At 40.8% G+C, this 27,303-nt stretch overlaps 1 protein-coding gene across 1 annotated transcript; it reads left to right on the top strand.

Moving 5' to 3' along the window:
* Positions 1 to 793: 793 nt before the first annotated feature.
* golgb1 (golgin B1) lies at positions 794 to 24,575 on the top strand. The gene is made up of 20 exons (XM_034313225.2): positions 794 to 984; positions 1,984 to 2,077; positions 2,978 to 3,148; positions 3,803 to 3,925; positions 5,864 to 6,025; positions 6,672 to 6,794; positions 6,929 to 7,042; positions 7,141 to 7,864; positions 8,654 to 8,736; positions 8,994 to 9,060; positions 10,322 to 15,572; positions 15,686 to 16,109; positions 16,202 to 16,435; positions 16,509 to 17,330; positions 18,143 to 18,327; positions 19,282 to 19,441; positions 20,365 to 20,450; positions 21,017 to 21,088; positions 22,119 to 22,209; positions 22,325 to 24,575. The coding sequence occupies exons 2-20, from the start codon at positions 1,991 to 1,993 to the stop codon at positions 22,460 to 22,462; spliced, it is 9,117 nt and encodes a 3,038-aa protein (XP_034169116.2). The 5' UTR covers positions 794 to 984; positions 1,984 to 1,990; the 3' UTR covers positions 22,463 to 24,575.
* The last annotated feature ends 2,728 nt before the right edge of the window (positions 24,576 to 27,303 follow it).

Here is a 27,303-nt window from a genome sequence, read left to right as displayed (position 1 = left end):
TTGTGTTGTGGTTGTAATTTGTACACACTCCCTCGCCGCCTCCTTTCAGGTTTGTGGCTGTAATTTGTACACGCTCCCTCGCTGCTTTGTGAATGTAATTTTTTTAACACTCCTTCCTTTCAGGTTTGTGGCTGTAATTTATTGATGCTCCCTCTCTGCTTCCTTTCAGGTTTGTGGCTGTAATTTGTAGACGCTCCCTCTCTGCTTCCTTTCAGGTTTGTGGTTGTAATTTGTAGACGCTCCCTCTCTGCTTCCTTTCAGGTTTGTGGCTGTAATTTGTAGACGCTCCCTCTCTGCTTCCTTTCAGGTTTGTGGTTGTAATTTGTAGACGCTCCCTCTCTGCCTCCTTTCAGGTTTGTGGCTGTAATTTGTAGACGCTCCCTCTCTGCCTCCTTTCAGGTTTGTGACTGTAATTTGTAGACGCTCCCTCTCTGCCTCCTTTCAGGTTTGTGGCTGTAATTTGTAGACGCTCCCTCTCTGCTTCCTTTCAGGTTTGTGGTTGTAATTTGTAGACGCTCCCTCTCTGCCTCCTTTCAGGTTTGTGGCTGTAATTTGTAGACGCTCCCTCTCTGCCTCCTTTCAGGTTTGTGGTTGTAATTTGTAGACGCTCCCTCTCTGCCTCCTTTCAGGTTTGTGGTTGTAATTTGTAGACGCTCCCTCTCTGCCTCCTTTCAGGTTTGTGGTTGTAATTTGTAGACGCTCCCTCTCTGCCTCCTTTCAGGTTTGTGGCTGTAATTTGTAGACGCTCCCTCTCTGCCTCCTTTCAGGTTTGGGCTTGTAATTTGTAGACGCTCCCTCTCTGCCTCCTTTCAGGTTTGTGGCTGTAATTTGTAGACACTCCCTTGCCCCTGCGCAGGCCAATCGCGGTTGTGTGAGTTTTTCGTTTCCGGGATGTTTGGTGATGTGGCTCTAATCCTAAACACGACATTTATTAAAGAGCTCAACACCAGCAGCTGTTACCCGCGTGAGGAGGCTCCACAGCAGGTCGGTCTGACACCAGATCAGTTACAGATGTTGTCCTCTGTGTGTTGTTTTGTTTACAGTGGTGTATCCGACATGTGATGATGATGATGATGATGATGATGATGATGATCAGCGACTGTGTTTACTAATCTACACTACCGTGGTGCAGAGAAATGATGAGGTTTTGTTGATTAATATCACTCAGTAGTGTGATTAGCAGCTGATCTCATACCTTCACGCTTCCCAGCAGCTTTCATGTCGCTTTCAGGAGCCACGCAGATGTGGAGCGTTAGTTCATTAATCTTATCTGCTTGTTGTGTAGAGAAAAACACGGCGCATGCGCACTGGCGTCACAGTCTCCACGATGTCTTTCTCCCTCTGCACTTCTTTAACATGTCTTATTGACGCGCTGATCACGACATTCCACATCGCAGGAACTTCCGGGTTTAACTCATGAATATTAATTACGCGACCGCAGAACAGACACGTGATTGGCTGACACGAGGGAGGCTTCTGTAGTAGTCTGGCAACAATGTTGTCTAATCTTACAGCACACACTACTTCCGGTTTATCAGGTACAACTACTTGTGTATACGGTTACAAACTGAAGCCTACGTGTTGCCCTGTACAAAAGTATTGGCACCCCCAGTACATGGTACGAGTGAATCACATCCAGCAGTCTAGGTGTTGTGTTTTAAACACTGTATGAAACACTTCCTGCACTTTATTCCACACTCCTGCATTACACAAAGTGCATTAATCTATCTGTGTCCTTTATCTCTGTCACATTCGTATTGGTTTTCTGCATTTCATTTAGATTTAACAAGTCTGAAAAACTTAAATATATGAATATAATCTCACGCAGGTTTTCACAAAACCCAGGAAGCTAAATACCGTGATCCCTTTTTGATTAAAATATGATTCATCCATTTTAATCAGTTGTTATTTGTTTCCAGTATCACTTCATTTTACCTCATTTAAAAGTATTAAAATCTCACACTGTGATTTTTCTGCTCGCAGGTCGGCCATGTTTAGCCGGCTGACCCAAGGCGTGACCTCCGTCCTGCAGGAGTTATCCGGGGAGGAGCACCGCCACGATGATGCTGATCCTCAGGTGAGTCACACACACACACACACACGCACACACACACACACACACACACATACACAGTTTCCTGAACTCATATTTATTTAGCCAAATGTTCCTTCAGCAGGAACGTTTTTTCACATCAGACGAGACTCTGTGTTTAGACTTTACCTCACTCTTTGTCTCAGTTCTCTGAGAACCTTCTGATAAACTCAAGGTCATGTAGGAATAAACACTGTTCAGATGACCGTGAGCGAGAGAGGCTTTGTACAAATTAAAGAAAGGACGAAGGTGCTTGTGAATGTTTGATGGAGAATGTTTGGGTTTTTGTTGGAATGTTGGTGTTTGATGGTGAATGATGGTGTGTTTGATGGAGAAGGTTGGTGTTTGATGGAGAATGATGGTGTGTTTGATGGAGAATGATGGTGTGTTTGATGGAGAATGATGGTGTGTTTGATGGAGAAGGTTGGTGTTTGATGGAGAATGTTGGTGAATGTTGGGGTTTGATGGAGAATGTTTGGGTTTGAGGGCAAATATTGGTGTTTGATGGAGAATGTTGGAGTTTTTCTTGGAATGTTGGTGTGTTTGATGGAGAATGTTGGTGTGTTTGATGGAGAATGTTGGTGTGTTTAATGGAGAATGATGGTGTTTGATGGTGAATGTTGGTGTTTGATGGAGAATGTTGGAGTTTTTCTTGGAATCTTGGTGTTTTTCTTGGAATGTTGGTGTTTGATGGCGAATATTGATGTTTTTATATTATATTTAAATTATAATTTAAATCTATTTGTTTGGTCGATGCTCTTCAAATCTGTTCCAAGCACATATCTAAAACATGAAGGTTTGGAGTGAGTGTTATTACTCAGTTGATGCTCGTAAATGCCTGATGTTTGAGGTTGGTCACTGTTTCTGTATTTCCTTTTTGTGTAGGATGGTTTGGTGCCGAGGTTATTATCTGGCCCTGACGCCTCCTCAGATGTATCGGGTCCTTCAGAAGAGATCCTGGACCAACTGGCTCAGACAGAACAGCTGGTGGTCCAGCTTAAAGAGCTCATCAGAGAGAAGGACAGTCAGCTGGCCAACGCTGAGAAACTGCTCAAGGTGAGAAATAACAGTGTGCACTGGAACCTTATAGAAGAGTCTAATAGCAGTAAGAACTTTATCTGAGGTTCTTCACCAGTTCTACTAAATTGTAGGAAATTCAATGTAATTTAAACACTTCAACAAAGGAGTGTTATTCCCTCAGGTAACGACTGTTTAGCCCCCTGAACATCCTTCAGACTGGAACAGACCATTCCTGAATGGAAAGGGCGGAGGATCTGATATAGCACTTTATCACCTACTTACTATGACGTTATAATAAATTTACATGTCACTCTCATGATGTCATAGGTGTGATGTCACTCACAGTGTTTAAATACTGTGTTCTTTTTGCCACCATCCAGTATTTGAGGGAAATTTATCTTTTTAATCTTTAATATTACGACACCAGGCACACTGAGTGATTACTCTTACACACTTTTCTGGGTTCTCTCTCCAAATTTTATTGTGACATTTTGTAAATATAATAAATAATAAACAGTTTGACCCTGAGAACAGCAGCTGTGTTTAGGGACCATAAAAACCATAAAAACATAAAAACATATACTACATAAAAAAAAAATGCACTCCCACCAATAGCTAAAGAGACGTGTTTTTTTTAATGCTCCTATAACACTTTGTGTGTGTGTGTGTGTGTGTGTGTGTGTTTTATAGGAGGAGAAGGAGCAGGGTGATGCAAAGTTCACCAAACTGAAACTGCAGGCGAAAGCCAAGATGGCTGCCCTAAACAAACAAATCGCTGAGCTGAAAGGACAGGAGGGACTCAACACCAGTCAGGTGTGTTAACACTGCTCACAAATGAACACTCATTAACATTATTGTTCAGCCTCAAACCATGCATTTTTCTGTTTCTTATTGAAATAAACTCAACTTATTGAAATTTAACACCGGTCTCTAAGGACTTCCTTATTTAGTAATTTATGCTGTAAAGTATGCTGTTAGATAATGCACTGAAATTTTATCTCACTAGTGGTGTGGTGTTAATAAACACCAGCAAACCCAAACACTGTGTTGGTTTGTTGAGGTTTGATGGAGAATGTTGGTGTTTTGGTAGAGAATGATGAATACTGATGTTTGATGATAAATGTTCGTGTTTAATAATAAATGTTGGTGCTTTATGGTGTTTTATGGAGAATGTTGGTGTTTGAGGGCAAATGTTGGTGTTTGAGGGCGAATGTTGGGGTTTGAGGGTGAATGTTGGTGTTTGAGGGCAAATGTTGGTGATTGAGGGTGAATGTTGGTGTTTGATGGAGAATGTTGGGGTTTGATGGAGAATGTTGGTGTTTGAGGGCGAATGTTGGTGTTTGAGGGCGAATGTTGGTGTTTTGGTGGAGAATGATCAATACTGATGTTTGATGATGAATGTTCTTGTTTAATAATAAATGTTGGTGCTTTATGGTGTTTTATGGTGAATGTTGGTGTTGGTGTTTGATGGAGAATGTTGGTGTTTGATGGAGAATGTTGGTGTTTGATGGAGAATGTTGGTGTTTGATGGTGAATGATGGTGTTTGATGGAGAATGTTGGTGTTTGATGGAGAATGTTGGTGTTTGATGGAGAATGTTGGGGTTTGAGGGCGAATGTTGGGGTTTGAGGGCGAATGTTGGGGTTTGATGGCGAATGTTGGGGTTCGATGGTGAATGTTGGGGTTCGATGGAGAATGTTGGTGTTTGAGGGCGAATGTTGGTGTTTGAGGGCGAATGTTGGGGTTCGATGGTGAATGTTGGGGTTCGATGGCGAATGTTGGGGTTCGATGGCGAATGTTGGTGTTTGAGGGCGAATGTTGGGGTTCGATGGTGAATGTTGGGGTTCGATGGTGAATGTTGGGGTTCGATGGCGAATGTTGGGGTTCGATGGCGAATGTTGGTGTTTGAGGGCGAATGTTGGGGTTCGATGGTGAATGTTGGGGTTCGATGGCGAATGTTTTGGTTTGAGGGCGAATGTTGGGGTTTGAGGGCGAATGTTGGTGTTTGAGGGCGAATGTTGGGGTTCGATGGTGAATGTTGGGGTTCGATGGCGAATGTTTTGGTTTGAGGGCGAACGTTGGTGTTTTGGTGGAGAATGATGAATACTGATGTTTGAGGATGAATGTTCGTGTTTAATAATAAATGTTGGTGCTTTATGGTGTTTTATGGAGTTTTGTGGTGTTTTTTATTGTTGCCTGAACATTGGTGTTTGATGCAGGTTGAGTAATGGTGCTTGATTTTTGAGTGTTTGATAAAGAATGTGGGTATTTGTTTGAAGAATCTCTGTTTGAAGGACTATTTGTGAGTGTCAGTGTTTGATGATCGCCTGTCTTTGTGGGGTGTTTGATAATGAATGTTGGTATTTGATAGTGAACGTCAGCAGTCGATTCATGTTAAATGTTGTCACTTGATGAAGATTTTGTTTTTGATGGTGTTTTGTGGCATTTATTTAACACCCTGCTTTAACAGTGTTTGGTTGTTCTGTCTCTGCTCAGACAAACTGTCAGTGATTCCCAGTAAGATTCTTACATATCTACCAGCCTCAACACTGAAGCCGTGTTTCAGTGTTTGTCTGTACATGGTTTATTCCAGTTCTCTGTGTTTTTAATAAACTGAAATAAGTTAATTACTCATGTTCTCCAACGCTGCGTTTTGTCATGATTTGGGAGTCTGATTTTCCTGGCTCTGTGTGTGTGTGTGTGTGTGTGCGTGCGTGCGTGTGTGTGTGTGTGTGTGTGTGCGCATGTTTAGAGTTCAGAGAGCTCCTTCACGCTGCCTTCTGGCTTGGAGGAGGAACTCCACAAGTTAAAAGAAAAGTTAAGTCAGGAGGAATCGTCAAGTCAAAGCCTGCGAGAGCAGCTGAGAGTCGCAGAGCAGCGGATTAAAGAGAAAGAAGAGGAGCATGCAGAACAGGTGCGTCCATTAGTGATATATTTTTAATAATTTTTTACAGAAGTCAAGCTCTGATGGAAAAAAAACCCATGGAAATATGTGAAGATTTGGTTTTCACCTGTTATATGGAGCTTTCAGGATGTTTACTGAGTCTGAATCAGAAATTTAATTATTCTTTGAAATTTATTGTTTTGGTTTCTTTCCGTATCTGGTTTGATTTCGCACTGCACGCAATTAAACAAGCCAAGCATATAAATGATTAGATCATTATAAAAAATAAATAGTTTTTACAATATTTTGTGTGTCGCATCCAGAGTTTATTTTCTCTTTATCTAGAACACATGGCATTTCTTCAGCATTGCAGTTCTGTCACATCTCTAAAAAAAAAAAAAGAGTGTGAGTGCTGTGTCCTCACCTGCCTAAACAACCGCACAGAGGTGGAGAACACATTGTGGTTCCGTTCAAACACACTAAACGCTGCACATGAGAAAGCAAACAAGCAAACAAGTTCACATTTTTGCATTTTTGTGTTTCCAAGTTTCATCAACCCGTTTCCAAACCCTCACCCAATAAATTCATGCATCTACTCGCAGCTAGTCTTCTTCAAAGCTTTCTCTGCCTCATTGTATAATATTTTAAGGCATTTGCTCTGATTCCTTTAACCCAGGTGCAAGTTCTGCAGGCTGTAGTAAAGGACAAAGACGTGCGGTTTCAGGAGCAAATCCAAAAGCATGAGGAGGAGCTGCTTCAGCTCAACACCCAGGCCTCACACGATGCCGAGCTACAGCAGGTGATAACTCACTAGGCATTTTTTTTTACCCCTGAAACCTTTAAGGAACCCAAGAACCCAGTGTTTTTCAGTGTCCCCAGGGGGACAAATCTGTAGGATTTGCATTTAATTTTCCATCGTTTTCTGTTCTGAAGGCTCTGCGTGATTCCCAGAGGAGGATCGAGGAGCTGGAGGAATCCTTGCGCTCTCGTTCAGAAGTCCTGGAGATGTTACAGCAGGAGCTCAACAGTGCAGATGAACAGAAACAGGTGCAGAGATGTTCTGATAAAAATGATCTTACTTTAACAGGAGGCACACGAAAGCCAGTTTCTTCCCAATTTTTCTCATCTTCCTGTTTCTCATCTAGATTCTGACTGCACAGTTCAGACAGATGGAGCAGGAGTTAGCCGAGGCCCATAAACTAAGAGAACAGGAAAAGCAGCAAATAGCCATGCATGCTGAGGAGCAACTCCAAGCTTTGAGAAGCAATCTAGAGGCTTTAGAGAAGGAGAAAGAGCAGAGCATCATGACTCTTGAAGCAGAATTGTCCCAAAGGACATCTGAGCTAGACAACGTGAAAGCAAGTCTGGATGAAAGTGTTAGTAAAGGGAAGGAAGCGGATGCTAGCATCGAGGCGGAGCTAACCACACTGCGAGCCAATCTAGAAGCTTCAGAGAGACAGAGAGAGGAAGTAACGAAGAAGCTGGAGGTTGAGGTTGAACGTCGTGTGGCTGAGCTGCACCTGTTACAAGAGAAGCTCGATGCATTGGAAAGGGAAAGAGAGGAAGCATCGCAGAGTGAAAGAGAGGAGTTGACACGGCTGCAGATGGAGCTCACGTCCCTCAGAGAAAGACTGGATGCTGGGAAAGAGGAACAGGATGCCAGGGTACAAGCCAAGCAAGCGCTGGAAAAGCTCTGGAAGGGACTTCACTCTCTAAGCAGTGAAGGATCTGAGGTAGAGATGGCCGTCCCAGAAGATCCTGCACAGGTTCTGACTGTTTTGGAAGCTAGATTGGACAACCTGAGAGAAGAACATCAGGAGAGAGAAGTGCGGATGTCTCAAATCAGCGTCACCATAGAAACTCTGCAAGGTATAGAACCAGAAGAACCAAGTGACTTCTCCTTGGACAGTTGCATTAAATATATAAGCATCCCATCTTACCCCAAAGATGTGTGTGTGTGGTGTACAGTGTTTATTTCTTTAGACACAAATGTAGCAAACGTGGCTAAGTCTCGAATTTAGCTACATTAGAGTCGGAGCTGCAGAGCTCTGCATTTTAACATCAGAGTACGCTGCTAAGAGCAAAAATACACCAAAAGAGCAGTCTTCTTTTTTTTTCCCTCAGTTAAAACAGCAGATGAGCCAATCATCATATGAATCTGGAATGATTGACAGCGTAGGTGTTTTAAACTTTTCGATATTAACTGACCCCCTGGAGGCCCCGCCCCCTTCTCCCAGTCTCACATTAGTAATGATTTGGCCGGTGCGCTCGTGTCTCATTTGTGAAAGTTCATTAATGTGAAATAAATTCTATCTATGTATGTTTGATTTAGACAAGCAGAGCTTATAGTTTTAAAAAAATACAATGAAATTTTTGACCAAGGGGAAAAGAAAGACTAATCATTAGTGAAAACTATTTCACGGTATCTATGAGGGACATTAGACAAGCGATTTGTAAAAGGACTATTTCAAAGGTTTACTGTTTTTTATTGGGGTTTTTTTTACTGCACTTCTCATTATTCCTCTTCGGAGTCGGTAGGTCTGTAGCTCCAATGCAACATCGCAGTAAAGGGAACTGGTAAACTTCAGACTGTTATTACATGCGTATCATATGTTTACTGGGATGAAATGTAATCAAAATTTAATGTCGTGTTTTTAGGACAGCTAGATAAAAGCACCGCAGAGGGAGAGGAGGCAGTAGCCAGGATTCAGCAGCTTGAGCAACAGCTTGCCAAGTGTCAGGTGAGTGGATATCAGACTGGTTAGAGCGATGAGGTAATGATGTATCGGTGACTCGGTCTCAGTGAGACAGTCTGTCTGGTCAGATAGCTGATAATCCACTCATTAGTTCTGTCTGTCACCTCTGCTGGCCTTCATACCTGAGCTCTTCCTCAATCCTGCCATGTTTATAATTATAACACTGTTACTTCTGGCGTGGTTTTGTAGCTCGTAATAAACATGTTCATATTGAGTTTATAAAGTTGGCTTGTGCTATCCAGGTTACTGATGAGCCACTGGGAGATCAGGTGACTGACCTGTCTGTGAGGGATTTGGATAAAGCAGAAGGTGAGTGTGTTTGTCTTCACAAGTTGGAAGGTAACCAAATAGACGTTGACCTCTTGTGTTCAGCAGATTTTTTTTTTGAGGTTTACTGCTCTAATTCTAGACCTATTGGACACAAATTTCAGAAAGTATTTAAAGTTTAACTCATTTAGACAATTAGAGTCGACTAATCAGACATAAAGTTCTACTATAAGTCAACTAAGATTCTGACTGTTGATTATTAAGTAGTTTATTTATTTACATATTTACTTTTGATTTATTTATGAAGTAAGTTGCTGCAAATGGATGTTTTGAGTCATGTAGCTAATGAGTCTCTGAGGTTTAATCAATGCACCGGTTACTAAAGACCAAGTTGGTTGCAACACAAAAATTTCAACAAAACTTCATTTTGTAAATAGACTAAATTTAACTGTTTGTCATCTTCAGTATAACATTATTCAAATATATTTTGTTAATCAGTAAAGTGTTGTTAAGTGTAAAAAGTTTAATACAACTTCTCAATTCTCAGCCACATACACGGCTAAATAAAGGTTTCCAATTTTCAGTTTCAGTAGTCCACTGTTTTTCTGATACAACATTATTTATTCACTTATTAGCATTTTCTCAGTTGGAGTGGTGTGTGTCAACTTATTTTTGAATAAACAGGCTTTTTGGTCAACCAGGAGAGTTGGGGTGGTCTTAAAACATAACGAACCATGATCTTACCTTATTCTATGTAGGAGCTCTGCAATTTATTTACATGAACCAATCGACAGATGAATCTGGAATGATTGAGAGTTTCAGCCAGTGCTCTTGTTCTGACTCCATTTTCTCACTTGAAAGATGCACTGGCACGGCATCCTCGCTTTCTGTCATAGGGAATGTTTAAAGTTCATTAATGTGAACTTGTGATGTGATCAGTGTGTGAACTTATATCAGACAGATAACATCAGTTAACTAGATTTATTAGCGATGCATTTTCAAATGAATATTGTTAATAACTGCACCACAGGCCTGCAACAGAGTGGAAGCTCTAATACTTTACTAATAATTTTAATAGTAATGATAAATAGAAAGTGATTAAAAGCACTGTTTGCATACCTTTGCTGGTCAGTGCAGATGCATTCAAGTGATATGTGATTTGTAAAAGCACTATATCGAAAATATACTGTGTTTATTAATGAAAACATTGGTATGACTATGCATTATTCCTCTTCAGTGCTGTAATAACTGAAAATAAATAATTAAATAAGGCTTTTATTATATGGTGATGTGATTTTCCCAGATGAAAGTGCCGCTGGACACAGTTCTGAGAAGATTTCGGCACTGGAGCAGCAGCTGGTGGAGCAAGAGAAGGAGCTTGCTGCCCTCAGGGAACGGCTGGCGTTCACCGAGCTACAGAACCTGAAGATTTCCCAGGAAGGAAATTCTGACTCTCAAAATACTGAAAATATTCCTGGTGTACCCGATAGTTCTGGAGTGCTACCTGGTCTTGAAGACGTTTCAGAGGAAGACACAACACTGATTGCAGTAGATTCAGAAACATCTGCTATGTCTACATCGGTCGTGTCGTCATCTGCTGACAATGAGAGCAGTCCTGAGATGACTGGACCACAGCCTGAGTCACCTGTAGAGTTAAAGGGAGCTTCTTCTGATGAGATGGTAACTAGCACAGACTCAGAAGTTGCTCATAGCAGCTGGACACTTCTGGAAGCTATTAATCAAGATGCAGGTCAAGAGTGGCCTCAACAAATTCAGGACTTAAATGCTCTTCACCTTTCCACCCAGTCCTGGGAAGAAACTAGCGAAGAGCAGGTCACATCTACATGCTCGATGGTAAAGGTAGAATCATCATCCATGGTTATCCAGGAAACAGTACAGATTCAAATTAGCCAGCAGGAATCAAACTTGCTGAATACTGATTCCAGTCCTAGTCAGGCTTTTGCACAGATCCTGGCAGAGGAACTCCAGAAAAGATACAGTGAACTCCTGAGTGAACTTCAACAAATGAAAGATTCAGCTGCTGACTCCCAGGAGAAAATACACCTCCTGGAAGAAGAACTGAAGTCGCTGACAGTTGTTAAAGATGAAGTAGAGGCAAGGGTCTTAAGATATGAAAGAGACTTGATAGAAGCTCGAGCTGAGATTCAAAGAGAAGCAGAGCAGAAAACATCAGAGAAAGATAGCCAGAAGAATGTTCTTGAGGAGCAACTGGAGAGCTTGCAGAAGGAGGCTCACTCCAAGGATCAGAAGATCCAATCTCTGCAGGCAGATCTTGATGAGATCCAGCAGAAACTTATTGACAAAGAAGCTCAAGCCCGGATGCTGGGTGCACAGTTGGAGGACAGAGAACTTGTCTCCTCTGAACTGGAGGAGAAAGTCATCACCATGGAGGCAAGAATTCAGCAATTTTCTGAGGAGGCTGAGCGAGCTAAAGCTGCTCTCCTTGGCAAGACCACTGAGGTTGACGATTTGCAGCAATCTCTTTCCCTGAAAGAGCAGGAGATGATGGAACTTAGTGATAGCATGACTGCCAAACTGCTTCAAGCAGGTGAGGAAAAGTTTGCAATATCTAGTGAGGTCAGAATACTAAAAGAGCAGATGATGGAACTTGAGAAAACCTGGCATGACCAGCAGAAGTTGAAAGCAAGTAACACAGCTGATGAAACCGAAGACTTGGTAGCTTTGCGGAAGGAGAATGAGAACCTGATTGCTCAAATAGCCACCATGAAAACAGATGGGGAACAGCTGAAGCGAAAGTTGCAGGCAGCTTTGGTACAGCGCAAAGAGTTGATGAAAAAGATTGCTGGGTTTGAGAAGGAAGCAGAAGGTTGTAAAGAAAAAGTAAATCTAGAGAGAGACGTTACCTCCGAAGAAAGAGAAAGAGAGCAGGAGCTACAGAACCTTGAAGCACAATTACAAGAGATCAGACAAGTCTTGAATTGCAAAGAAGAGGCTTTGAAGGTTCTGGAACAGAAAACGCTGAGCCAAGATCAAGCACTGGCCGAGGCGCATGTAGAAATCCAACGCCTGATTGAAGAGGCTAAAGCATTAAGTGAAAATGAACAAATAATACACCAAGTTCAAGAAGATAACGCTAGACTCCAGTCACAGGTTGCCAACATGGAATCTGATATTGATGCATTGCAGAAAAAGCTCCAGGAGGCTGTGGATTCTCGTAAAGAGACTCTGCGGAAGGCAAAGGAAAAAGATAGGCACCATCGTGAGCAGCTGAGACAGCAGAAAGAAGAGTACAGTGGTCTGCTAGAACGTTTTGAAGCTAAGGATGAAGAGAAAGCTAAGCTAATAAAACATGTGAAAGAGCTAGAAAGTCTTGTGGAATCAAGGGAATCAGTAGATAAAGAAAAGCTTGTGATTGTAGAGGAAGTGTCTGAGACTGCAACTGAGAATGTGGAGAAACCAGGATCAGGGGATTGGGTTCAAGAGGATTGGGTGGACTTTACTACATCTGATACTGAAATCAGTCAGCAAGAACCACCTGCTGAGCAACCTCCACAGACCACATCAGGAAATCATGAGAGTGTTATAAATTCCCTTCAAGACAAGGTAAAATCTGAACAAGCTGCCCGTGTGGATTTAGAAATACAGCTGCAAGAAAGCCAGGCATCTCTATCACTCAAGGAGACTGAGTTGCTTGAGCTCAGCAAAGAGCTGGAGACATTGAGGACCAAGGAGAAACAGATTGATTCTCTTTCAGAAGAGCTGGATGCTTTGAGAAAAAAGTGTGAGCAAGCAGAAGCCCATGCAGAAATGTTAAAGGCGGAAGTGGAGGAGGCTGCCATTGTGGTCAAGACGAGCATCTCTGATGCAGAATCTCCTGTTGTAGCTCTTCAGGCAGAAGTGGATGAGTTTAAGCAGTTCCTCCAAAGCAAAAATGATGAGATCAATGATCTAAGCCAACAGCTGAGTGAGCAGAGCTTCCTTCTACAGAAAATGCAGGAGACCGTATTGGAGAAAGATCAGCTGATCGCTTCCTTACAAGAGGGATTGAAAGCTGAGCAAGAGAATCGTCAAAAACTGGAAGCAGAAATTCCACAGAAGCAGCAGGAGGAGAAAGACAACAATGCCAAGTTACAGCAGCTACAGCGCAAATTTCAGGCTGCTCTGGTATCACGAAAGGAAGTTCTCAAAGAAAACCAAACCTTAAAGGAAGAGCTGACTAGTGCTGAGGAGTTGAGATCAGAGTTGCTAGCAAAGATTACGAATATCGAAGTAAATCTGAGTAATCTAAGCACAGAGAAAGACAAACTAATTGAAGAGGTGGATAGGACCTTGCTGGAGAACCAGAGTCTTGGTGCTACCTGTGAAAGCCTTAAGCTAGCAATGGATGGTCTGCTAAATGAAAAAGAAATGTACAAACGCCAAGTTGAAAGTGCCAGAGAAGAAGCTGAGCAAACATCCAGGCAGTGGGAAGAAAAGGTGCAAGGCATGAAGGAGGAGTACGAGACCTTACTGAAGTCATATGAGAATGTGAGTGATGAAGCTGAGCGGGTTAGAAGAGTGCTGGAGGCTGCAAGACAGGAAAGGCAAGAATCCGTGGCCAAAGCAAGGGTCTATGAATCAGCCAAACAAGAGGCTGAAAAGGTAGCGGAGGAAGCTCAAAAGGAAGTAGATACTGTGAAGGAGAAAATGAGAAAGTTTGCCAAGACAAAACATCAGAAAATTATGGATCTAGAAGAGGAGAATGAGAAGCTTAGAGAACAAGTAGAGAAGAAAGGAACCAAAGAACAAGACACCAATTTGGAGCAAGAGCTTGAGGGAGTTAAGAATGAGTTTGATGCTTTGAAAGCAAATTTTGATTCATTAGAAGCTGAACGAAATTCTTTGGAACGGGAAACTGAAAAACTGAAACAACAGCTGGCTCAAGAAATGGATAAAAAGAACAGTGTAATTTTGGATGTTGGTTCCTCTGAGGAAGTTAAGGAACGTGTAGTTGCTCAGCATTTGAGCCCTGTTTTAACTGAAAACCAAGAAGATCTAGCTCTTCGTAGTGTTTCCAGAGAATCTAATCTGTTTGAGCAAGAAATGGTAACTAAGATTGAAAGGACTGAAAGCCAACACATAGAAACTGATAAGCAGCTGAAGGAAAAGGAAGCAGCACTTGAGGTAGCAGAGGGCAAGTTACAAGAACTACAAGCAGCTCTTGAAGATGAGAAAAGAACCAGAGTTGAACAAGAAACACTGCTTAATGCAGAGTTATCTTCTCTTAGGCAACACCTTCAAGAGTCTGTAGAACGAGAAGAGAAGTTGAAACAGGAGTGCTCAAAAAGAGAAACCCAGCTTCAGGTGACTCACACAAGACTTGAAGACATGATGGGAACCAGTGTTGATCAGGAATTTTTGCTTAATTCAGAGCTGTCCTCTCTTAAGCAATATCTTCAGGAGTCTGCAGAAAGAGAACAGAAGCTGAAGGAAGAGTGCTCTAAGAAAGAAAATCAGCTTCAGGAACTTCGCACAAGCCTAGAGGTTGAGAAGGATGACCTTGAAGAACGACTGATGAACCAGTTAGCCCAGGTCAATGGCAGTATAGCAGGTTACCAACAGGAGGCAGCCGAGAGCCGAGATCGCCTTGCAGACCTGCAGCGAGAATTGGAGAAAGTGCAGAGGGAACAATCTGAATTGGAGGCCATGTTGGCAGCGGAAAGAGATCGAGCAGCCAGGCTTGAGGAAGATAAAAGACAGGCTCAGCGAGAAAGAGCTGAGGCAGAAGCGGAAGCAGGCAAACAGAGAGAGCTTGAGCAGAAGCTAAAATCTGCACAGAGAGTGAAGGAAGGTAGCCAGAGCCGAGCACGTCAGCTTGAGGAGCTGTTGAGAGAGAAACAGCTGGAGGTCCGACAGATGCAAAAAGACTGCATCCAGTACCAAGAAAGAATCAGTGTACTAGACCGGGAAGCTAAAGCTCTCCTGTTGGGTAGAGATGAGGTATCTAATGAGCTTGAAGCAGCTCACCAGGAGATGGCAAAGATCAAAGAAGAGAGAAGCAGACTTGAATCAGAGTTGTCGACATATAAAGGGAAGCTGGATATGGCTCAGGGTGAGGTGAGCCAGGCACTTGCTGAGAAAGTGGCCTCTGAACAACTGCTACGTCGGCGAGAGGCCGAGTTGAAGTCCGAAGCTGAACGAACCCTTGATGAGGTGAGATATCGCTTAGGAGCAGAGCTTAAACAGATGGAACTAAGGTTGGAGCAGGCCTATAGAGACAGAGAAAGAGAAGAAGAAGCAACTCTTGTAGCTAAGAATATTGCAGATGCTGCACAGAAATATGCCCAGGAAACACAAGCACGTCTGGATGAATCGCTAGCACGACTGGCTGCCTTCTCGCGATCCATGTCCTCGCTGCAGGATGACCGTGACCGCGTTCTGGATGAAGCTAAACAGTGGGAGAACCGCTTCCACAGCGCCCTCCAAGGTAAAGAGGCTGAACTGAGGGAAGCCGAAAGCAGAGCTAAAGACCTATCTGAGCAACTTCAGAAGGAGACAACACAAAAAGAGCAGCTGCAGAGCTCATTGGAGAGGTTTGTTTCATTTCTGTCCTAAGTTTCTTTCTTATTGACTATAAGTTCTCTTATTATTCTTGGAAAATTAATAATTCTAATCAAATTTTCTCATATGCGTGGCTTGTTTGCAGGTTGGAGAAAGCAGAGGAGCGGTGGCAGCTGGAGTTGTCCGAGGCGGAGAAAAAGCACAATGAATCTCTAATTGCTTTGGAAAAAGAAAGAGAAGAGTTGCAGCAGAAACTGACCCAGGCAGAAAGCTCTCTGGCCCAGGCACAGTCTCAACTGACCTCCCTGGAAGCGGAAGCAGAAGGGCTACGTCATCGAGCTAAGGCTCTAGAAGAAGCAGTTGACAAGCTTCAGAGTGAAGCCAATCAGGCCAGGGCTGAACTTAAGGAGCGAGAAACAGAAGAAAGAAGGTTGTGCTTAAATCTGGAGCAACTAGAGACAGACCTGCGTGCCTCTAAGACCCTTACAGACACACTTCAAGCAGAGTTGGCTGAGAAGCAGAAGAGAGAAATGGAGCTCCTTGGAGAGAAGGAACACGCCGTCACTCAGGTATTCACTTTTGGTACTTTTAATGCACAGTAGTTCTGGACTGCCCAGAACATTGTTCTTTATATTATGATTCTGTTCTGTTCTGCCGCAAGGCTGTGGAGGAGGCCAGGAAGGAGGCAGACAGCAGGGCAGAAAAAGCAGAGAGACAGCTGGAGGAGAGAAGAACAGTTGTGAGAGATCTTGAGGAGAGGCTTCGTAAAACTGAGGAGGATGCCAGCCAAAGCAAAGCTCGATTGGACACCTTCACAAAGGCTATGGGATCCCTGCAGGATGATCGAGACAGGGTACTAAGCCAATATAAGCAGTTAGAGGAGCGACACCTCCAGGTAAGGTCTCATTTATTGTAACATTCTCATTTCAGAACTTTGTATGTAGTCTGACACATTCTTATCTTGTCAGGTAATGATGGAGAAGGACGGTCTCATTCAAGAAGCTGCTACTGAGAACAACGGCTTGAAGGAGGAGCTCCGTGCCCTTCTGGCCCAACGTGATGACCTCCATGCTGAAAACGCCAAGCTGGACGCTCAACTCCATGGCTACCGAGATGAGTTAAAGGAGGTTCTCTCTATGAAGGACTCCCAGCATAAGAAGCTGCTTTCAGTCCATCTTGAACGTATCAGTGCCTTAGAAAAAGAGGGAGAAGAGTTCAAGGCCAAGATGGAGGTTTTGGAAAAAGAAGCTTTGGTAAAAAGAGGACCTGCAGTGGAGCATGAGATTTTGATCCAGTCTGGACAGGTTGAAGCGGTGCGCCATGATGCTCCTGGTGCAGAGCTGGAGAAGCTAAGGGAGCAGCTTCAGGCAGCCAGGAAGAAGATCACCACCCTTGAGGAAACACTAGCATCTGAAAGGGAGGCATATAAAGCCCACAGTAAGGAGTTGAAAGAGCTGCGCTGGGAGGGCGGCATACTTCGGACTGAGACTGAGACGGCTGAGGAGAGGGTGGCTGAACTGGCCAGAGACTTGATGGAAATGGAGCAGAAGTTGCTAGCAGAGAAAGAGGCAGCAGCTCAGCTCCAAGCTCAGAACCAGGCCTTCGGTCAAGCCATGGCCTCTTTGCAGGATTCACGTGACGAAGCCATCAGTGAAGTGAAGGAACTGCGCCTTCGCATGGAAGAGAGTCACCGATTGGGACACTCATCAGCACCACCTAGCAGCCCTACTGGTGAAGTGTGGAGTCTGAAGAATGCCCTTTCTGCACTCCAGAATGACCGGGAAAGAATGGTACCTAACTTTTGATACTACCATTACTTGATTAGAAATGGCTACCTAAGTAGGTAGAATTTTTGGGCTTGTCTCGAGATAAAGGTTGTCCCATTGGGAAAGGAATTCTGACATAACCTTATTTTGGCCAAACTTGAAAACAGCCTTGCATGTGGCAGTCTTGATGTAAGTAATCCCATCCTTCTGTTCCCCAGGCCAGAGTTCTTTAAAGGTTTCAACAAAAAAAAAAGTGGACCAAACTGGCAATCCAATCGAAGACTATGTTTAGAAGTATAGGAATCGCTTGTCTCATGCAGTTGAGTTCAGCAAAATAAAATTAGCTGCTAGTTCGGAATCTACCTTGAGTATGCCGATAATCTAACGAGCGATATGTTCCTTCACGGTTAAGATCCTGCAGGAAGGGAACACTTGAGTTACTACACTTAAGTATTGTTTTGGATGATTTGCTCTTATCTTTTGCTGGATTTACCAATGTTATGAAATGCCTTCATTGCCTCACACATAAAAAAGAAGTATTGGCCTAAAGAATCTAATTAAATAACTACCTAAATAAATAAATGTTCATTCTGATCAGTTTAAAATATTCCATTTTGCTCCATATTTCTGCATTTAATTCAATAAGATTTTGACAGTAAAAGTACCCATAGTTTTACTTAGGTACAGTTTTTGGACCCAACAAAAATGGCACCGTAAAGGTTGCGGCTACTAATGCAGCTGCATCCAGAATGGAGCATAGTTATGGTCCTCTTAACATTTTTGGTAATTAATGAGCAAAAAAGCTGCTTCAACCATCACATTTCCTTCTGTGACAGCTCGAACAGCTGCAGATGCAACGCAACGAGCTGGACAGACTCGGATCCGGAGAGCTCACAAGACTTACTAAGATCCTGGAGGAGGAAAGGAAGAAGACAGAAGAGACAGAGAAAAGGATGACTGTGCTGCTACAGGAGAGAGATACACAGCTGGAGAGGGACAGACAGGAACTGGAGATGCTCAAGTAAGAGGACTGAAGTTCTAGTTATATTTTCATAGCTACAGACAGCAGTGAACAAATCAGTAGCCTGGGCTCCTGGGACAAGTGGATTTAGTGTCTGTTGCCCCAAGTAAGTTCAACACCCCGAGAAAGTAAATAAACCTCCTACTGATGTTTGTAAAACAAAAAATTAAATTCTGCATGTACTTATGTTTAACTCTTGTGTGAACTGGTATAATGATTTTTACTAGTCGGAATAATTTGCATACACGGAAAATATCTTCTGAGTCAGGAACACACAGGATTGTGGAAACCAACACAGAGCCATCATACATGAAAATCTCAGGCGATCAGGAGTTACAGAAATACTCATACCAGCCCATCTGGCACCAACAGTCATGCCACGGTCAAAATCACTGAGATCACATTTTTTCCCCCATTCTGATGGTTGATGTGAACTTTACCTGAAGTTGTTGGCTCGTATCTGCATGATTTTATGGATTGTCCTGCTGCCACGCAATTGGATGATTAGATAATTGCATGTGTACAGGTGTTCCTAATAAAGTGCTCAATGAGTGTACATTCATATAGTAATGCGCTTAACTCACTAGATTGCCATATGTTATTACAGTATGTTAGCTCCCACTTTTTAGCCTAGCCTAGTCTAGCCTAGTCCAGGTACCCAAAATATGGGGTTGGACATGTAGATTGGAACATCTACTTACCCAGTGGCCTGGCTGATGAATTTATGATTCGTCCAAATGAATAACAAGACATTATATATTTTTTTAAACGATAGCAGACCCACATGATCTAAAAATTTAAATTCATGCAGGAATTTGCTGTATTACCGATAAGCAAATCCGGTATCTTGTTACAACACACTGAAAATGTCTGACACGTCATTTTAGTTAAACAAAAACAAACTGAAACTTGCAGCGTGAGAGGATTCTTACCTTGCTTTATCGCCCCCTGCAGGCTGGAGCATAGCGACTTGCAGGCTCAAGCCGAGTCGCTGAGGAAGCAAACTCTAGCAACGCTTTCTGAACGTGACCAGCAGATACGCCAACTCGGTGCCATGCTGGAGGAGGCGCGATCATCAGAACCAAAACTACTGCAGGAACACACACACAGACAGGTGAGGGGAACACACCTGAACTGTTTCACTTAACTTTCTGCTTAAAATTAGCCCGAATAAACCAAACCATTTGCTTAAATAGGCTTTTCACCTACAATTACCTGTATATAATTAGCCTAAATTACCTTTCTATCTATAATTAGTTTAAATTAGCTTCATAGTAATGATTGCCTATACAGTCAGGTCTGGAAGTATTTGGACAATGACAGCGTTTTTGTGATTTTGCCTTTATACACCACCACAATGGATTTGAAACAAAACAATCAAGATGTTATCGAAGTGTAGACTTTCAGCTTTATTTTAAGAGTTTCCACAAAAATATGGCATTTACCATTTAGGAATTACAGCCATTTTAAGCAAAGTACTTCCATTTTCAGGGGCTCAAAGATATTTGGACAAAATGACAAAACGCCACTAGCCTAGACCTGCTTTCTGTCTGTATTACATAAACTACTTATGTATAATTAGCTCTTTTATGAGTGTATTATAGATAATTGTAGATAATTATTTTGAACATTAGGTATCTGTTGATAATTGGTTGTACAATTTAACAGGATATTTCACATTAATCATATATGTGATGTGGATTTTATTTATTTAACTTATTCCCATGGTTATATTTATGTAGCTAATGTAACATCTGACAGGCAGTGTATATTTGTTAGCTAGTTACTTATTTAAATTGAATATAAAGTCAGCCATGATAAAAAAGATAGGCATTTATACTAATATGAAAACATTATTACACATTAACATGTATTTCTGATGCACGGTACTTGCGTTGTTTTTATCTTTTATCATTTTTATATCTAACGTCTTGCTACTGAAATCATGAAGATGTTAAAATGTATATTTAGGCTTGTTGGTTTTACACAAACTGTGACTGCTTTCAACATTGAATTTGCGTATCCTGATATTCCTAGGGAAGAATTGCCGAAGACAGCGCCCCTGGAGGCCCGCTCGGGCATAGCGAGGACTATAAAGCAGAATGCGTTCTTCTCCAGAAGAGGTATCAGTGTATATTAACTATACCTAACACACTTTCCAAGAGGCAGAGCACACTGAAGTTGATTGTTTTCCTATAACAGCACATCATCAAGTGTTTTATTCCTCTTACACCACAGTAACTTACCAAAAATGACAGTTTTGCATTTATTAATAGACATGTCCTGATTATCTGTCAGTTTATAGTTACACTGAATGTTTTACAAAACAAGTTAGTTCCTGTTCTCACTTACGTTATAGCAGCTATAAACAGTCGTTCCCTCACCAGCCTCTCTTTTTTTCTTTCTCTTGAAATTAATGAGACAAAAAATGCAGCTTGTTATGTTACCAAGAAACTAATATAACTAAACTAAATTAATCAACACCTTCTTCTGACCAATCAGAATTCCACAGCACTCTGCTGTATAGTTTATTCTTTTATATCGTTAATATTAAATTAAGTTAAATTAAGTTTTAAGCTTCATATTTAAGCCAGCAACCACTATCTGAATCTTTGGCATCTTAATAACACTTATCTTAATAAGACATTGTCTCTGACTGTGTGTGTGTGTGTGTGTGTGTGTTTATCAGGTTGGATGAGGAGATGGAGCTGAGGCTCAGCGTACAGGAGCGGCTCTCAGCAGCACAGGATCATCTCAAACGGTGTGACCTTAATCCCAGGATAACATCACTTCCTGTCTGCCGCCACTGCAGTAAACTCACGTTTGACTTTGATGAGAGACAAACACGTCCACTTTTCCTTTTTTAAATTTATTATTTATAAAAGAAAATACCTAGATGTAACTATAAGTTAATTTTATAGATTAAAATTAATAACATTAATATTATTATGGAATATTAAAACCACTCCTAATGGAGGGAGAGAAAAAATAAAGACGATAGATAGATAGATAGATAGATAGATAGATAGATAGATAGATAGATAGATAGATGAGTGTGACAAAAATTTAAAGAGTGTGATAAATAAATAGAATAAATATCTTCAATTAAAAAGGACAGAAAGGGGAAAATGTGTGCAGGAAATAAAGAGTAAGAAAAAAGGAAAAGAATGAAAAGGAATGAAAAGCATGAAAAGGAAAGAAAAGGGAGAGGGACAAACAAATAAAAGCAAACTAATTAATTAAGTAATTAAATAAACAGGAGACAAAGAAACCAATTTAATTAATGAATTATGAATTAAAATAATTATTAATTAATTTTTTAAGGAGAGAAAGGGGGACATTATGTGCATGTGCAATAATTAAAAAAATGACAAAGACAAAAAAGGATGAGAAAGAAATAATAAATAAAAAAAGAAAATTGCATGAATAGATAGATAGATAGATTATATAGAAGGAAAGGAAAGGAACAGAAAGGAAAAAATTCCCAAATAAAATAAATAAATAAATAAATAAAGTAATATCGTAAAAACAATTTAAAAATAAGAAAAGAAAAGGCAGGGACAAAAAAAAAATCTGTATGTGTACGAGTTCTGTTATTTGGTGTTTGGCTCATAATCTGGCTTTATTCCAAAAAGTGAAAAGTTGCACTTTTTCCAGAAAGTTCTCAGTGATGTAGTTTTACACCGAACCCTAACTCTAACTCTCAGCAGCTCACAGGTCACCACCTGACCTGTATTAAGTATGTGTGTGTGTGTGTGTGTGTGTGTGTGTGTGTGTGTGTGTGTGTGTAGATACACGCAGGATGAGTGGCACTCAGGACCGCGGGACGTTCACTCTGAGACAGCGGTGCTTATCGAGCCACCGGAGGGCGCTGTTACTCGGGTATGTGATAAACCGCGGGGGAAGGAGCGGCTGTTTGTAGCTGCTGTAACGTAAGTGAGAACAGGAACTAAACTGTTTCTCCCAACAAGTTGATGATGGTGTTGTTGTGTTTCAGAGCCGGAGTGGAGGCCCAGGACTGGTGCGAATGCTACGAGGAGCTTTCTGTTCCCGCCAGAGAACGCCGCTGCTCGTGTCTCTGTACTTACTGACGATCCACGCCGTGCTGCTACTCTGTCTGGGAGGATATCTCTGAGAGAGAGACAGAGAGAGAGAGAGAGAGATGGAGAGGGATGGAGAGAGAGAGATGGAGAGAGAGAAGCTTTACACTTTCTCTTTACAGAGAAACAAGGATAACAAAGGGAGAGAGTCTATCTCCGAGAGGGATCGACAGTTACAGAACGTGTACTGACTTACAAACAGGGCGAACTTTTATTTTTTTTTTACTTTTTTTATTTTATTTTTTTTAAAGGAAGGAATTTCTTAGCTAAATTGCCAAAGTCTTCCTCATGGAGTTTCATCGACGTGGCCAAAACTCTCACTGCCAAAATCTACACTATATCACAGGGGCCATTAAAATAGTGTCATTATGTAGAATTAGTGTAAACATTCGACCACATTCCAGGCGACTAAAAACTATTTTGATTAAAAATCTACATTCAGTAGTGCAGGAATGTTACTGTAATATAATATAGTGCAATGCGAGAGGTCAGAATTCTCCATGATTCAGTGTCACACTGCTGCAGTACTACTACTTATTATATAGTTTATATATATACATTAAATATGAAGGATTGCAGCATTTTACACAAAATTTTATGAGAAACAGGACCTTCATGAGCTGTGAGTTAAGATCTTCAGATCTTCTAAAGATGCAGCAGGTGAAATGATGAAATGTTTGAGATATTTCTCAGAAATACAGTAATTACAAGATGAAGATTTAGAGATTCTAACTTGGACATGTTCGTCTCCATGGAGTCAAGAAATTAGTCGTTTTTCTATTTCTGTTTCCGATCTGCTCAGATGAGAAACTCTGGAGGAACCTATGTGCTATGTTTGTACAATGTTAAATCAAATTAAAGCAGCGGTCAGTGATTTTTTAAGTCGAATGCTTCTCCTCATATTGACCCAGCTTCATTAAAACGTCTGCTCAGAGGAGCAACTCCGTATAATGGAGACTGCCAACTTCCAACCAATCATGACACAGTAGGAAAAGACAGGAGTCATAATTGTACAATGTTGAATCAGATTAAAGCAGCAGTCAGTGATTTTTAAGTAAAAAATTTCTCATATTGAGTCCACTTCAACAAAACATCTGCTTAGCTCAAAGGAGCAACCAGTCAGGACACAGCGGCGTCTCCACCTGTCAGTCATGTTGTTTGTCACTTTAGAAAGCTCCGCCCACCTGCAGACGTTTTCATGCGTTCTAGCCTTACACATGTGTAAATCACGATAAAATCAAGCACAAACTAAAACCACCAGCTTTTTTCACAGTGAAACGGTGTAACTTTGGGATTTAAAGGTGTAGTCTGTGATTTTAGCAGAAGCTAGCTCTTTGAAAACTCAAAAAAAATTCACCCCCTTTCTAAATTGAAGGGCAACATGATTGACAGGCAGGTAGAGACGCCGCTGTGTCCTGATTGGCTGGATGTCGGATGCTGCCTCAATATGACGAGAAGTGTTTGACTTAAAAATCACTGACTGCTGCTTTAATTTAATTTCCCATGGTATAAACACATTACATTTCCTGTCAGTTCCCACTTAAAAAGTAACGTGTTTAAACTTAAACAGTTGAAAAGTGTTAAGCTGACTTCTAGCTATCATAACATCGTTTTGTCGTTGTGTGTGTTGCCATAGAAACGACTGATTTTGGAATCTGAGGCGAGTCTGACGCGGAGCTCCGAGTCGAATCACTGATTTCTTCATCTTGTAATTACCGTGATGTTAAATTGATTCCTTCGTATTTTAGTTTTTAATGTAGGGGATTTCTTAGTCTTCTTCTTTCCTGACTTCGCTGTTGCCGTGGTAACAACTCTAAATGACTGCAGCTCACTACGAATGGTGCACATTCCACGATCAGGGTTTTAATCTGGACTTTATTCGTTTAAATCAGATCAAGTAAAACACTAATTACAGGGTTCGTGTGACTTTTCCCCTCGTCCTGCGAGCTCCTTTCCCTTTTAAGGACTTTGATTGTGTTGGGATCGGACGTGGTCCTGATGTTAACTCTTTGTTTACCGGGTGATTTTAAGCACAGCCCTGACTGGGCTTCCTGTTTTACCTGTATAATGACCTGTAAACCATCCGTTTCCTCCTCTGTGTTTCTTCGTAGTTATTTTTTGGAAATAAAGCTTATTTATAATAAGGGACAGGATGGTGATTCTTTATATACAGCAACATTTTGTCTTTGTGTTATTGTGATCTTATGAAAAAGATCAACCGAAGCACACATTCGATACAACGGCAATTTTCCATCTCCAACACTTTAACACAATTACTGTTGTTTTAGGCTAAATGGATAGATGACATCCTTCAGTCACCAAAATTTTTTTTTAAAAATTAATACAAAAATTAATTAAATTAATATAATAAAAAACCGAAACAATTACCTCCTCAAATATGTTATATTTCCTAAAGAAATATAAATTGTGAATCTTGAAAATGGCTAATAATCTTAATGTTCCTCACACATTTGCTACTATTTATTAGTATAAATAAAAATAACTTTATAAGTAAAAATAACTTTAATATCCTCAGATATTAAGGATTAAAGGTAGCGAGCTAGCTACGGGAGGTATTTATGCAAAAAATTATAATTAAAACACAAAAATTAAAATGCAAACCCCAGTCAGTCTGTGCACTTTTACATTCAGTCAGTTTTCTGTTTTTAAATCTGAAATCAAATTTGGGGAAAAGTCTCTGTTTGGGTTTGTTATTGACGAGAATAAACACAGCAGCCATTAAACGCTTTACTTCGCTTTCAAAAAATATAATGAGTAACAAATACATGATACGATTCATTTTCTTTCTTTTTTTAAATAACAGATTATTTTTATTTTGAAAATGTTTAATTTAATGACGTGTGTTTTGACCTGATTGAAGGATGCAGTAGTGGAGCTGAGTGAAACTTTCAACCTCAAAAACTTATCAAAATACTTTATTATTATTATTATTATTATTATTATTATTATTATGTTAGTGCTGCTGCAGCTTTCCCTCAGCTCCACTACTGTCAGCTTTATATAGGCATAATAATGATAATAATAATAATAATAATAATAATAATGATGATGATGATGATAATGCCTAAATAAATAAATAGTTTTGAGTAGTTTTTGAGTCTGTATGCCAGAGACAGTATTCCTTTTATGATGAAAATGATTGCATTTATTTATTTATTTATTAATGAGCGACACACCTCGCTTTTTAACTCTTTATGGTTATGGATCGTGCGCGAGACTTGTCTTCAGGACAGAGAAGTTTACACTTTCAGTAACACGACAAACGGAGTTTTTTTGTCTCATTAACTTGCAGAGAAAGCGTGGAGTGTGTGCCGTACAGGTCCTTATGAACGAGCTGTTACTCTCGTGACACTCTCATGATGATAAAAGTTATTTTCCGCGATCATGTAGCAATAGCATACCAGCATTACGCTCACCGTGACCAGCGACGCACTGTCATATCCTGGTCTTATGCTGATTCTGCAGTAATTACGTCATGTTTCTGAAGCATTTCATCACCATTTGTCTTGTGAGCCACAAAGCATTTAGAGGAGAATCTCTCAAACATCATGCGGTAACCATGGAGACGTCCCGCTCCCTCAGACTGGCTGGTAGTGAAACCGATCACTCGTTCAGGATCGCTGTAGTGTCCATGACGGCGTAGCTGCAGACTTCTGAGTCGCCATGTCTAGTGATGGAAACTAATTGATCTAGCATGACAAGCAAAAGGCGAGATAGATAGATAGATAGATAGATAGATAGATAGATGTACAAGTTGAGATTTGTGCAAAACATGATCACATACAGTTTCCAGAGCTCAGGACGGAGCTCAGAGCTGTAAGACAGTAACACTACAACTACACCAGAGTATTTTCTCTTAAACCTGTCCCTGTATGTGATCTTCCATAATTTACGTCACGTATACCTAATCATGCATTTCACCATCATGAGAAAAACAAGTTCTCGAGAAAACCACCAGAATACGGCTCTAGTGAAGCCACGGTCCCCGGAAATGTGTAGCCGAGGCGAAGGGCCTAAATTACTGCCAGGTTATAAACAGCGTAGCTCAGAGACGTAGCCTTTAAACTTAGCAGCATCAGTAGTTCTCATTATTACATTTTCATTTTTGTAATTTAAGATTTCAGAACATTAAGAAATACAACAGAGAAAACCCATAATATTGAATTTACATTTCCAAATATTTTGGAGGAATATTTTATTATTCATTATACGTCGATTAGAGCAATTAAAAATTATAAAACCATTCGTTTTTTGGTTTTTCATTTCAGGTTAAAAATAGAATAATGAATGAATGATAAAAAGTACACGGACCTGGTGTGCATCTCAATTTTCATCTCTTAATTTTAATTTTATATTTGCTATAAAACTCCTTCCAGAGCTAGCTAGTAAATTTCATGGCAAGGTAAAACATTTAGGCCGAGTTACTTTGGCAGATTGACAGTGATGATGCGTGCTTGTTACTGGTATCATTCACTGATATCATTTTCCTTCTTGTCTGAGTGTGTGTGCTCTGTGGTAGAAACTGGTCACCATGGCAACAGCAACAGCAACAAAAGTCTTCTAATGGTTGGAGAAAATGGCGGCCTTCCATGGCCCAGAGACGTACAACACTGTGAAATTATCACAATATAAGACAAAAAATGTAATTTACAAAGACCATATTAATGTTTAAGCGCCATGTGAATCACTCTGTCAACTAAAAGTGCTAATAAAATGTATTATTATTATTAACACAACACAAATGGCAGCTTAGAGTAATTCCACGCCTGAGGTGCATAAAATATGTGCATAAAGTAAAGATAAAAGATATTTTAGAAATCATATCATTACAAATGCTGACTTTATCCTTTTTTAC

Source organism: Pangasianodon hypophthalmus, chromosome 18 (genome assembly GCF_027358585.1).
Source record: "Pangasianodon hypophthalmus isolate fPanHyp1 chromosome 18, fPanHyp1.pri, whole genome shotgun sequence".
NCBI classification, from domain to species: Eukaryota; Metazoa; Chordata; class Actinopteri; order Siluriformes; family Pangasiidae; genus Pangasianodon; species Pangasianodon hypophthalmus.
The sequence above is the reverse complement of the archived record's forward strand: the minus strand, read 5'-3'. Positions and strand labels throughout refer to the sequence as shown.

Bases quoted from the DNA above. Each gene is read 5' to 3' on its own strand.
- golgb1 (XM_034313225.2), top strand. From the start codon at position 1,991: ATGTTTAGCCGGCTGACCCAAGGCGTGACCTCCGTCCTGCAGGAGTTA. The intron at 6,795-6,928 runs GTGATAACTCAC...TCTGTTCTGAAG, and splicing joins ACGATGCCGAGCTACAGCAG to GCTCTGCGTGATTCCCAGAG. The intron at 16,436-16,508 runs GTAAGGTCTCAT...TTATCTTGTCAG, and splicing joins TAGAGGAGCGACACCTCCAG to GTAATGATGGAGAAGGACGG.